The 12,933-nt window shown below is 47.0% G+C and overlaps 1 protein-coding gene across 5 annotated transcripts; it reads left to right on the top strand.

Moving 5' to 3' along the window:
* The first annotated feature begins 304 nt into the window (after positions 1 to 304).
* On the top strand, positions 305 to 12,715 carry LOC108496334 (ankyrin repeat domain-containing protein 9-like). Of its 5 annotated transcripts, none has more exons than XR_001874419.1 (2): positions 305 to 3,808; positions 12,705 to 12,715. XR_001874419.1 is itself a non-coding variant. In XM_017812961.1 (2 exons), the coding sequence occupies exons 1-2, from the start codon at positions 582 to 584 to the stop codon at positions 10,869 to 10,871; spliced, it is 969 nt and encodes a 322-aa protein (XP_017668450.1). In that variant the 5' UTR covers positions 305 to 581; the 3' UTR covers positions 10,872 to 11,146. The 5 variants fall into 5 exon arrangements, 2 of the variants coding, with proteins under 2 accessions (XP_017668450.1, XP_017668451.1); XM_017812961.1 differs by lacking the exon at positions 12,705 to 12,715 and adding an exon at positions 10,776 to 11,146 and having other exon boundaries at positions 305 to 1,454; XM_017812962.1 differs by lacking the exon at positions 12,705 to 12,715 and adding an exon at positions 5,662 to 6,228 and having other exon boundaries at positions 305 to 1,454.
* Positions 12,716 to 12,933: the final 218 nt, after the last annotated feature.

Genomic DNA, 12,933 nt, shown 5'->3' with positions numbered 1-12,933 from the left:
TCCTAAAGCTACTGTTACCAACCCCTTGATTTCCTGAGCATGTAATCATGCGTATTATCAGCTGTGGAGTATTTTACACTGCTACATATTTTTTACTATATAATGAAATGTGTGTGTGCGTGAGTGACATACATAAAAAAAAAGAAAGAGGAATATTGCTATTCCACTTACTGCAGTGTATGAGCTGATCTGGTTAGACATGAAATGCAGACAGAAATCCGCCTCACCTCTCAAGCTAATTTTAGTCTCTCCCTCTGTTCTCTCTGGCTGTGTGTGTATAAAATCACTCGCAGTCTGACAGCGTTTCAGTAACCTGTGCCACGCACAGAGCGGGATGTACTTACTAACCATCTGCTTGCATGGCACGGGTTAACTGAGCCTGTGGGATTGTGCTTACCTAAACAAAACCACTGCAGTGAGGGGAAAAACAATGAATGGGTGGAGATGATCAGCCCATGCATTCCAGCTAGTGCAGTCCAGGCAGCCTGAAGGTTGCAGCAGCATCGGGATCGGCATTCCAAGTGCACTGATCTTACAGTCTGGAGTGATTTTGTGTGGAGCTGCTCTTTATTTGCTGAGCCATGGCCAGTAACCAGGCCAGCCTGCAGGATGATCAGAGCAGGCACTGCAAGTTCTTATCCTATATGTTCTACCAGGCTGTGAGAGATCACAAGCCTGTGTGGATGCTGGAAGACATGAGAACTATGGAATATTTTTACTGGGAGGAAAATGCCAGCCTACGAACCTACTCACCTTCAGAAGCCCTTCTCTATGCAGTGGTGCATAATCACCTGCCTTATGCTCAGTATCTGCTGTCTCATTTTCCAGAGGAGGCTCTCAAGGTGCCTGGGGAACACTTCTGCTATTGCCCATCCTCTGCTCCTCATTTGGCCATGGCGGTCACATATGACAGGAGAGATATCTTGGGACTGATCATCAAAATTGCACACAAGCTCCCCAGCTTGAACTCCTACATCAATAGGGCTGGCTGCTTTCATCTGGAAGATGGGAAAACCCCCCTGCACCTTGCCTGTGAACTGCTGAGGTCAGAGACGGTCCTCATCCTCCTTGGGAATGGAGCCTCTCCCAGGATAGAGGACAGTAAAGGGCTTACCCCTCTGGACGTCATCCTGGAGCAGATGTGGGACTCCAAAGTCAATGTTGCATCAAAGAAGCTCTGCCTCGACTACCTCCTTCTCTTCATGCCCAACCCACAGTTTAAGATGCGGAAAGTTCTGCAGGAGCATCCAGACCACTGGACAGCTTTGCTGGGAGAAGACAAATTCAACAGCCTGGTGGGGAACACACCTGCTTCTTTATATCTGCAAGCTATGCAAACTATTCTTCAGACTCTTCCCCCTTCTCACTTCCCTAAAAGCATCCAGGAACTACCTATACCTCAGGCACTAAAGCCCTTACCATCCTATGGCAAAAAGCTACCGACAAAAAATGTGGTAAATGTTTTTCCTTGACTTTATTCGCTGGGTCTTGGATTTTCAAAGGCAACTTAGGGGAGCTGGTCATCCACCGCCCTCTGCATTTTAATGTGATTTTAGTACTTAACCTATTAGGCTATGCTGGAAAATCCAATATTTTGTGACAAGATTTTAAATGTCTTTTCTAACCGATTGCAGGCACGGCACTTTTAAAGGCAGAAGCCTTCCTTGTTCTCTGTTTTGTTGTGCATGTGAAGGGTTAACTGTAGTCGAGACTGTGTTATGTTTGGTTTCTTAGCTGTCAACTGGTATCAGTGTATCTGAATTCCCAATATGATAACTCTATCCCATGTAATGTACCTGGGTAAAAAGGAACACACTGGGCATGTGGGATTTACCCACACGCCCAATGGGATTTTCAAATGGTGTAACTATGGGACTGTGTTCTGCTAGAGCTGGGAGAAACACCATTCTCTACCAACAGGGTTCACACGTCAGGTTTCCTTTCTAACAATGATCTAGCATCATCTACTAATAACCACAAAGTCCATGGCTGATGCTGCAGGGAAGCAGAGGCAATCCTGCAGGGTACCTGATTTTACCAAGATACTTTACAGCAGGTCATGTGGAGGGCATGAGTTCAGAGAGGGGCAGTGAGTGTATATTCCTGGGGGATTGGGGTATAGAAACCCACAGAACAGCTGACAGAAAGCATCCTGTCTCACCTGGGAATGAGAGGGTTAAAGACAATCCCAGCCCTGATGCCTCTACAGACCTGTGCAGTGGGGAAGGAACCATTTTCCTTGTTGCCCAGTAAACAAATGGCAATTGGAGCAGGGCCAGTGGAAGCCCTGTCCTTCATAAGTGACACTATTTCTCTCTGACTTGTGTTTTAGAACATATCTCTACAGGAGATGTAGCTCACTAACTTGGTTTCCCAGTGGGTCTCAGAGCCACCAGCACTTGTTAGTTATCCTAAACTGGGGTGTGATGTTCTGCTGTCAAAAGTTGTTCCTTGCTGTCAATTAGAGTATTTTTGCCACCCGGGTCCAGACAGAGAGTCTGACCCTGGAAATGACAAAAAGTTCCCACTGACTGGGCACTGCAGGCAGGGTGTGTTTGCAGAAAGTGGGTTTGGGGCTTCCCCGCCTTCTGGGTAGCTCTGAACCTCACTGCTCAGGCAGAGCCATCTCTGTTCAAGGCACTGGTCCTGCTCTCCTGGCTGTTCTCAGCACCAGTGGAGCAGCAGTGGTAGAGCCCCCACTCCCTCTGGGGGACATCCCTTATTTTGGACCCCAGTGTTCTCCTCTCTTTGTAAGCCCGACCCTCTGTTCTGCTGGAGTAGTGTAACTCAATTCCCAGATCCGCACTGAGCAGCAGTGAAGAACTCCGCTCTTCAACTGAACTTGGAGCCAAAGTCTGTAGGGCACAAAACCCTTTTAGCAAGACTCTGGCTAAGAAAGGATGTTTAGTCACATCTCAATTGCTTTGTGCAAAAATGGCTCATGTCTCATCTGGCTAATTCCCCGCCTGTGCCACAGAGGCCGTACTGGACTCTTTTTTCCCATCAGTACAGGGAGCACTTCCACTCAGTTTCCCTCTGCATGGGGTACCTCCTGTATGCCAGGGCACTGGTGATGCCAGGCATGGCCAGGTGGAGATTTCCTGTGGGAATGCACAACAAGTCAGTCACAGCAAACTGGAACATGCTTTCTGAGACCCTGGGGTGCTCCTCCCAGCCTTTCTTTCCCACATGCCATAGGAGGACCTCAGTGCCAGTGCCACCTGAGCTAGGCAGGTGAATATGCAGGATTGCTTGTGAGGCGGAGAAAATGTCAGCCGGGCCCTAAAAGTGGCAAGCAGGCCATGAAGGGGTTAACCCTTCTGAAATCCCACATCCCTGGTTCTGCAGTGTCCTTCTGCCCCTGCCCCTGGGGACTTGCATGTCTTTCTCCATCTGTGTCTATTCCTCCTTGTTCAGTGGGAGAGGCTGTGAACGGGGAAATTCAGGGTCAATCTTGGGTGAGGGTTTTGCAGGGAGGCTGCTCCCTCAGCAGGCTTTGCTGCAGACAGAGGCTGTCACAGCTTGGGACTCAAAGCAGGGCCCAAGGCAGATTTGCATCATAAGCGGTGGCTCAGCTGCTTCTGCCAAGCCCTGCAGGCTCCCAAGCCCTGGAACATACTCCCCACCCCTCCCCACAAAAACCTGAAGCTCAAGACAGAGGACAGTGCAGGTGCTCGCTGCCCATGACTGACCAGAGCAACTGTGCAGAGCATGGCCCCTGTGGTACCCCTGGAGTCCAGAGGAGTAGGATTGGGTTTGTTCCCAGTAGCACTGCGGTATCTCATCCGGATGTCGGTGGGGGAGGCTGGTGATTGATATTATTAGAATAGTAATTAGGCCCCGGAAGCAGAGATCCCAGGAAAGGAGGGAATGGAAATCATCCACTGTTTTTGCGCTGGCTCGAAACCATGAGAGTTTTGTGCTATAAGGAATTGCAGAAAAGACAGGAGGAAGGGGAAGGCTGTTAGACTTACAAATCCAAGGAGACAGGTAGGGATTCTTGGCATTAATGGAGAGCACTTTCTAATAAGGCAGGAGGCTGTACTCAGAGAGCCACGGCAACCCACTGGGAGCAACTGAGTCTAAAATGGTGCAGGAATTTCTTGTTGGCCGTAATAATTGTGGATCATTGCAAAGGTCAGGGATCAGGCCCTTCAGGCTTATGGGTGGATTTGTAGCTGACAGCGGGATGCTTGTATGCATGCATTTGTCCATGTGGGAGGCTCCCCTCTATCCAGTTGCCCAGAGAGAGGATAGAAGATGGATTGTCTTGAGCAGTTTCTTTCTGGGGCATATTTGTGACTGCTACCACGGCCTGGTCCACTGTCGGCCAACATGCAAAAATCCTAGTGTGTTCACCCCAATGTGTAACAGGCAGTTACCCACACAGGAAAGATCACTCCACAGCCCCCTCATTTCTCCTTCTCCTGACCGTTTTAACAAGAGATCAAGTACTAGCTGGCCCTCAGTCATGGAGCTACTATTGGACCTCCCATGTGCAGTCCCATTGGGCCAAAATTTAGGGCTTTAAGTGTTGTGGTGGCAACTCTTTCCATTGCCTGTAGTGATATGATTGCAGAATGGGCCCTCCTTCTTATGGAATGGGACAATCTTCTCCCTAAACCCAGTTTGCTTATCTTGTGGTGACCCATCTGTTAAAGTTTGAGATCCTATCTGTCTTCTTCTCAATACAGTGACATTACATCAGATATGGCCAAATCTACCTCAGCCCTGTCTGCATTGGTTTTTTTTCTCCATTCTTTCCAAGCCAGGTCATTAGCAAAAGTAAACTCAAAGTATTTTGCAGACTTCCTGCAACCTGACAGTCTTGAAAAATCCCTGTGCTTGCATGAGAAACATGTTGGTGACTTTGTAAATCAAAAAGGGTGCTAGGTGCTGTGTGGTGATGTTTACATTTTGCATATATGCATACTGAGTAAGTGTTGCTAAAATCTGTATTTCTGAACTTGGGGAAAAGAATAAAAACAATAGTGAAAAGGGGAGAGGGTAAAGTCTTTTCTAATCTTTGGATTACAGGTTGGCTCTGCAGGTTACATCTTTTTAATTTCAATTTTGAGGAGTAGCATTGTAAGGATCTGAGTTGTCTCGGTATGTGTGTGACTACAGTTTTGGTGAGAGCCACTTCAGTGACCACAGCGAGTGACTTGAGAGGGGTGTGTGGCGAGGGAGGGGTTGTGTGGGGGTGTGTGAGTGAAAACGTGTGGGTGCATGTGCGCACACGGATGTCTGTGTCTGGCTGCCCTCTCCTGGTAAAACCCGTAACTGACTGACAGTACTTAACTGCACTGCTCGTACCCAGCGATCGATGCCTTAAGGAAGCAGCCTTTGCACGAGTTCATCGTGCGTCCCAGGCTCTGTGCTGCTGACAGGTAAGGACATTTCTTCTCTTGTAAAGAAGCAGCAGCTTTGCTCTTGAAATGGGTGTTTCACCCCGAATACCAAGCACAAGTGCTTCTGCTTGCCAGCAACTCCAATCGTCCAGCAAAGGGTTTGTGATGCTGGCCACATTTTATTCTAGAATCCATTTTTTAAAAAATAAAATATATTAAACATACATCTTTGTCTTTCTTTTCTCTGGGCTGCCAGCAAAATTCAGCTGCCTATGACTTCCTAACCATATGCTTCTATTTATTTTTGCAGCACCATTAGCAGGAAGGACAGGCCAGATTCTGACCTCTGACCTCTTTACACCTGAAGTAACACTTTTTAAGTCAATTGTATCACTCCTGATGTTTGTTGGTCTAAAGGAAGACAGAAACCGTTTGTGTATTTATGTTCTTCGAGACTCCGTAACTCTGACTTTAGCATACAAATAAAAGTGATACTTAATCCCCAAAATAATTTTTTACATTTTTCGTACTTTGAATGTATATAGATATATATTTTCCATCTCTCTAACACTGATGGGCATTTCCCTGTTCCCAGTTCCCTTGGCTTTTTTGGAATCAGCATGGCAGTGACAGATGCTGTTGTTCAGTGATTAATACTGAATGTTGCCATGCCCAAATACAAATGAATGTTCACTGTATGCTGCGACTTTCTTATAAAGCCATACTTTTGTAATGTTTAGGGGAAAAAAATCTGCCCTATAATTGTGTTTGTACATTACTTGCTGCATGATTAAAGATAAAAAGATTGTAATGTGCTGGAATAAAGCATATATATATAGCCTGATAATTAGGTATATTAGCTGTGAAAATCATTTAATCTGACTGTATTACTATAATAAACTTGCAATATAAAATTGATGTGTCTTTCATTAGCCAGTTGGTCAAAACCACCCACCAGTATCTTTTGCTTTTGCTTTGGCTCATCTTGTTGTTTGATGATGATTTTTGACTGCTGAGCCATTACCCCCAAAAAATGTGATTTGAAGAAGAAAATATTTTCCTTCACAGGCTTGCAGTATCTTGCTGTGCTGTCAGAAGACAACCCCAAGTGATGAGGTGAACTCATACTGATGAGTCAGAAGAAAGGGCTCAACAGGGGTGAATGGTAATTGGGTTTGGAGATTTCCAGTTTTAGGTTTGAGTTCAGCTCACGTAGCTGTTTCCAGTGAACATAACAGTGCCAGTAGCCTCCTCTCCTTGTCTGGTTTGTATTCCATCAACAAGATCCCTTCCTTTCTAGGGTTTTTCTCTGTACAGCAAGATGCCCCAGCAAGGTTTTCAGCACCAACTTCTCCTGTAGGCTGCTGAAAGCCCTCAGGCAGACGTGCACCTCCCACCCTCTGTGCTCTCAGTGAGGTAATGATCCACCAGGTTCCGTGCACAAGCTCTGTCACAAACAGCTACCCAAAGCATTTCAGGTGATGAGTAGCTGTTTTGGATGATGATGATGATAATCACACGAGTAGACCTCCACCACCAACTGTACCTACAGATCTCAGTGCGCCCTAGTACACACAAGCTATAACCCGAGGATAACTACTCTGAACCTGTGCTTGCATTGTAAGTTATTGGATTCATGGAAGAATGCAGAGAGGGGAACTGTTTCTCTGATATCACTTAAAGAAGATTAAGACTATCTCCTTGCCTTCATAGTGGAAGACTTAGCCCTGACTATTTCACCACAAGAATGTGGTCCCCAGAGATATAAGTCTTCTGGCTTATTTGCTTCCACCTTTCTCATTTGAGAATAAGAATCTGACTGAATTTCTCTCATACCCTGGCAGCTCTGCTGAGGCTGACAATCAGGGCATCAGCGAGCTGCTCTGGCAGCTGAGGGAGTCCCAGGCTGACACATCCCTCAGAGCCAGTCTCATCTAGGTATCGGGTTTTTTACAACTGTAGTTAGTTGGAGCCCATGCACCAGCAGGCAGCAAGACAGGTATTTAAATAGAGCAAGAAATTTAAAGGGTATATTCCCTTGTGTGGGGGGAAGCACTGTCACAAGCAAATGACGCATTGACCAAAATCCTGCCCACACCTCAGTTACTCCAGCGCACCTCCCCAAGTGAGTCACCCCAAATGGAGCTGATAGGCTTGGCATGTCCCATACTATCCTGTGTCTGTCTGGCCAGCACAACAGCAGTGCCTTCTGGGAGCATACACTGCGTTTTGCGGCACCAACTCACTCAGCTGATGATACAGATGACTGTGCACAGCCATCAGGCTCCAGCTCCCAAGACGCCAGCTCCCAAGGCGCCTCTAGCACTTTGGAAGCCACTCTGGAGCCAAAAAGCCAGATTTCTCTGGGGGTGACTCCTAAGAGATGCTTGATTTGGAAAATCAGTCATAATTTTCCAGTCTCAGTTCCAGCTCTAGTAAAGCGTGTTTCCATTTTCCTATGGATCTCCTGTGAAGGGGAATTTTATTGCTAGTGGGAAGGCTTTTGGTAAATTTCGTGAGTACATACAGAGAGAAGATAGCTGTGCTCTGTACACCAGCTATGCCCACCCACACAGATTCCCATGAAGAGCTGTGAGGGGGAGGAATGATTATCACAGAGTTGTCAGACTCGCACAAGAAAACCTGGGAGAGAGGAAGAAAAGGATTGGAACAAGCAGTATGGCAAGATGCCTTGTGGGATGCAGATCCTACAGTTGAACAGAAATAGTGAAAATAGTCTGGAGAATCCCAAATGACAGTATAAGCTATGAGAAGCACAGCAACGCAGAAACCACCCCCTGCCACTTTCTCCTAGAGATCAGGATCACAGAGAATATCAGGAACCAGTCTCAAAACTGAGGCAATATAATGCCCTCACTGTCCACATTCTGGAGATATTGTCATGAAGTCTTCAAGCTGGTATAAGCAGGCACTGGCATAAGCAGTTCAGAGACACAGGTCCAGCCTGCTGCTGCCTCCCTGCTCTCTACTCCTGCCCTCGACCAAGCAAGCCCCAGCAAAGCTGGGTCATGATGCTGTCACACCAGTGCCGGTGCCACCCAAGGGGACAGGGGCTCTGGTAACAGGAATGAGCAACCAGGCAGGTGGTATTGCTCCTTTCTAAGGTTGCTTTTAACTTCAGCAGTAGAACACCTTGTTCTTTGATGCAGAATTAAACAGGAGAGATCTCCACTAATGCTGAACAAAGCCCCTCTCTATCATGCTGTACATTGTGTGCACATAAGAAATACCTTAATTGTCTCCTGAGTTAGAGCAGACTTGGTATGTTTAAAACAGTGAAGGCTTCTGAAGTGGGTGAAGAAGAGGCTGACAAGCATTAGAAAAGGAAATAATCATTAAAGATGATTGGAAATTGACATTTCTATGCCACCAAAAATGACAGTATTGCAAAATACGCTTCAGTTCTGATTTGGAATGAAAATTCAAAATACCAAAATTTATATGAACACAGTTTTACAAGGAAGAAAACTGACCCAGATCTATTATATGTACGTGGCATCCAACATAATTAGGTCCAGATAATGAAAGAAGTACTTACAGGGTCTCTATCAATGAGGTAATGCCTGTCCCTCTGGAGCAACTCTCAGCACTAGGCTGCAGAGATGGTGAAGAGCCTTGAGGGGGAGCCATACAAGGAATGGCTGAGGTCACTTGGTCTGTTCATCCTGGAGAATGGGAGACTGAGGGGAGACCACATTGTGGTCTATAGCTTCTTCATGAGGGGAAACAGAGAGGTAGGCACTGATCTCTTCTCTTTGGTGACCAGTGACATGAGGGAATGGCATGAAGCTGTGTCAGGGGAGGTTTACGCTGGATATTAGAAAAAGGTTCTTCACCCAGAGGGTGGTTGGGCACTGGAACAGGTTCCCCAGGGAAGTGGTCACAGCACCAAGTCTGCTGGAGTTCAAGAGGCATTTGGATAATCCTCTCTGACGCATGGTGTGACTCTTGGGAATGTCTTGTGCAGGGCCATGAGCTGGATCCTCGTGGGTCCCTTCCCACTCAGAATATTCTTCTGTTCTGTGGTTCTGTAAAACACATTGTCTTGAGATCGCAAGGGAAATCCAGACAGTATTTTTTAAAAGTCGCTTCTGATTTTGAGGGTTTGACTGAAGCCGAAAATGAGCAACTACTACAGAACAAAAATCTCTGTTCTTCTGCCTGGAAGGTGTCAGGCAGTGACACTGTAAGCAGTCTCTTTTTCTGAGTTTACAGATCTTAGGGAGATGCTATTTTCAGCTGTGATACATATATTTTCAGACACTAAACTTCTCACCGATAGAGTTGACTGCTTGATCAAATGGGGTTTTTTATGGGACTCCTTCTGTGGGTAGAACTGAGCTTTGGTGATAGCCACAGCCTTTGGCTCACTTCTCTACCAGCATGATGACAGATAGAGATAAAATTACATTCCATGCATAATTTGGGATTTAATAAAAGGAAAGCCAAAATGATAGGAAGAAAGAACTCTGCTTAAGTTAAGTTCCTGCTTAAAGGTGTGTTCCCTAAGCACTCAGAAATTCGCATGCTCACTTAGACAGGCTCACTCAGATCTGGTGAGCCTCAGGAAGGCGTAAGGTATGGTAAGTTACCCAAATTTGGGATCAGGGAGGCTGAGGATATCTTTCCCACAAAATTACCCAGCTCTCCCAAATTGCAGAATTAACATATTCTAGAAGCAGATTGGTGCTTTGTGTTCTCTTGAAAACATGAACCAGGTTTCCAGAGGTCTCAGTTCTACCCCAACACACAACATCACCATCCCCTCACATAAAAAACCCATCACTTAAATAACAAAGTCCAAACTTAGACCTGTCCATGGCCACTCTTAAACCCCTTTTGCAGATGTTTAGACCTGAGGAACCCCTTCCATCCTGGCCTGAGCTTTTGTCCCCACTGCCTTGGAGGGGATGAACACTGCACACGATATACAGCACGCAGCATGAACGCACATGCAGGCACCATGGCTGATGTGAAAGAAGACATCCTGCATGAGTCTTATTTATTTTTAGAATAAAAAGACCCTGCCTCAGCCACACAGGACTCCATGACTAACGTCCCTGGTGCCAGCCTGCCAGGTTTTTCCAAGCCTCCCTGCTGGACCTGTCAGCGCAACTGCTCTAAGATCCAGGCAGGCAAGTCCTTGCCTTTAAGACCAGGCCAGACTTTAAATAGGCAACTGCAGCTTTAGTTTGTAGTAGTTACTGCTTCTATTCTCTGTGTGGATCTTTATACCATCTGCAATAACATCTAGAAACTGCTGAACCTAGGAGAGCTGCTAATGAATATGCTCTCACCAGTTAAAAGAAAAAAAAAGGAATTTATTTTAAAATGAAAACGCCGTGTTTAAGTTTTACATTTCAAATATTTTAAGTGTTTTTTCTTCTTCTTTCATTCCTGCAGCGCTGCATGAAAGGCCAGTCTTGCCTGGCTATTGTCTGCTTCCCTGCATGGCTCCCTGTGCTTTGGCAGTCAGTCATCAAATCGCCACAGCTTTGAAGCGGATCCGTCTTCCAAAGAGAGACCTTTTCTTCCGCCTCCCCTCATCATCAGTCGCACATGAGCCCTGTGGGGCTTTTGAACTGGAATACCACCGTTTATTAGAAGCGAAAATAAAGACTGCAACTCATAAAACGAAGGACGCTCAGCTGGGCAAGGCAGGATGGGAATAAAAAGGGATTACCAACAGCCCGCCCTTCGCCCAGGCATGCCCTGGCTTGTCGGCTGCCAGAGCTGCGGCGAAGGGGGGAGCGAAAAACAGCTTCTCGCACCTGTGCCGCTGGTACCGGCGATCATTTCCACGCACCGCCTTTGTCTTGTTTGGGGTTTGTTTGTTTGTTTTTGTTTTTGTTTTTATTTTTTTACGACTCTGTTCACACTTCCCAGAGCGAAGGGCACCCCAGGGCTCCCGAGGGCCGGGCCTGGGCCGCGGTGCCGCCGCCGGCCGCGAGATGGCGCCGCCGCCCTTCGGCCGCCGTGAGGGCCCGGGAGGGCGTCGCAAAACGTGGAACGTGTGAAAGGGTCTTCTCTGCACACTTTCAAGCCTAATGAACAAGAACAACAACAACAACAAAAGATATTTAATCTTTGAAACAGAGGGCTGCTGGGAAGTAAGCTCTGAGTGATGTCCGGGTGTTAGAAAGACAAATTACTTGTTGGTGAAATTGCCTTCTTAGGGTTTAGGGCCTCGACATGTTTCAGTGATCTCAGACCGAGGGGAGGTTAACTGAGCCTGGGGAGAAGGGTGTACCACTGATAGTGGGCACGAAGAATGCAGAGTTTACAGGCCACCAGGACATTTGGCAGAACTTCCCAGGCAAGGAAGAAAACTAATAAAGACAACTCAGCAACTGTGCTGCATCAGCTCTGACTGGGTAAAAGGTAATTCTGGCAGGGGGAGATCGCGACCACTGACTCATGAACCACCAACGCAAGAAAGCCACCAACCCAAAAGAGGAGGAAGACTGAGCATGCAGACTAATTAGCATGAGAAGCAAGAGAACCATTAACCAGTAGAAGATAGAATACTGATTAATAAAAGAACTATGTAACTTGTAGCCAATGAACATTGATGCCTTGGAATGCCAAAATGTATAAATAATAAAAAGTTTTAATAATTGGCTTGCTTGATTTGTGGAATACCACTGAGCACTCAGGCTTGTGCAACTCTGAAATAATCAATGTCTCTCTCAAGTGTGTAATTATTGGCTTTGGAACACTGGGTAAAAATTTTTCGTGGACAACAAGGTGACCCTGGGGCTGTGAGGGGACTCCACCCCTGTGGGGAGACCCTGGAGTGGTGAGGGAACCCACTGCCACCAGCTGCCCCTCACCGTGTCTGGCTGGTGATGACAGCAAGCCCTTCGGATGCAGTGTCAAAAACAAACCCAAATAAGCAAACCCAGCTGCAGGAAGGTGGAGCAGGTGCCTTTACTGTCAGGCACCAGAGGTTTGGGAGTCATTCAGTGACAGAAGGGCCTCACGTGCCCTGGAAGTTGACCCTGGAGCTGGGCTCTAAACAAAGAGCTACAGAAAGAAGCAAGTTGTTTTGCACAGGGCTTGTAGGGTCACAGAGCAGAGACGAATCTCAGCCCTGTGGAGCAGGCAAACATTTCCCATCCTCTCTGCTGCCTCCAAGGAACAGGAGAAGCTGTGGTGGCTGAAGCTGTGTGGGGGTGGCTGAGAGGCTCCATATTTGTGTTTAGCAAAGTGCGTAGAATCCAGGGATTTGATGCAGCCCTGCTGGTGCACTGCTCCTGCGCGGAAAAACTCATTAAATGGAGGAGGTGGCAGTGGTGGAGCTGCAAGAGCCACCATTTCCCCCTTTCCCAGGAGGAGGCTGGCTGTGGCAGGAGGTAGAGGAAGGCATTTCCACTGCAGCTGGGCAAGGAGCCTTTCTGTGCAGTTGTCATCTCCTGCAGAAAGCAGAGGATTGTTGAGAGGCTTGATACCTATCAGGAAACAAGGGAAGGTACTGCCAAAGCTGTGTTTCTGGCACATTTGATTAAATCTCACATAGCTCCCTAGACATTCCTGGCAGGCCCAATAGCCTGAAGTCTCA

The sequence above is a fragment of the Lepidothrix coronata genome, unplaced genomic scaffold, assembly GCF_001604755.1.
Source record: "Lepidothrix coronata isolate B3197 unplaced genomic scaffold, Lepidothrix_coronata-1.0 Scaffold38, whole genome shotgun sequence".
Lineage (NCBI taxonomy): Eukaryota > Metazoa > Chordata > Aves > Passeriformes > Pipridae > Lepidothrix > Lepidothrix coronata.
This window is presented reverse-complemented; position numbering and strand designations above follow the sequence as displayed.

Coding starts and splice junctions, on each gene's coding strand:
- LOC108496334 (XM_017812961.1), top strand. CDS start 582: ATGGCCAGTAACCAGGCCAGCCTGCAGGATGATCAGAGCAGGCACTGC. Junction 1,455..10,775: donor AGCTACCGACAAAAAATGTG/GTAAATGTTTTT, acceptor TCATTCCTGCAG/CGCTGCATGAAAGGCCAGTC.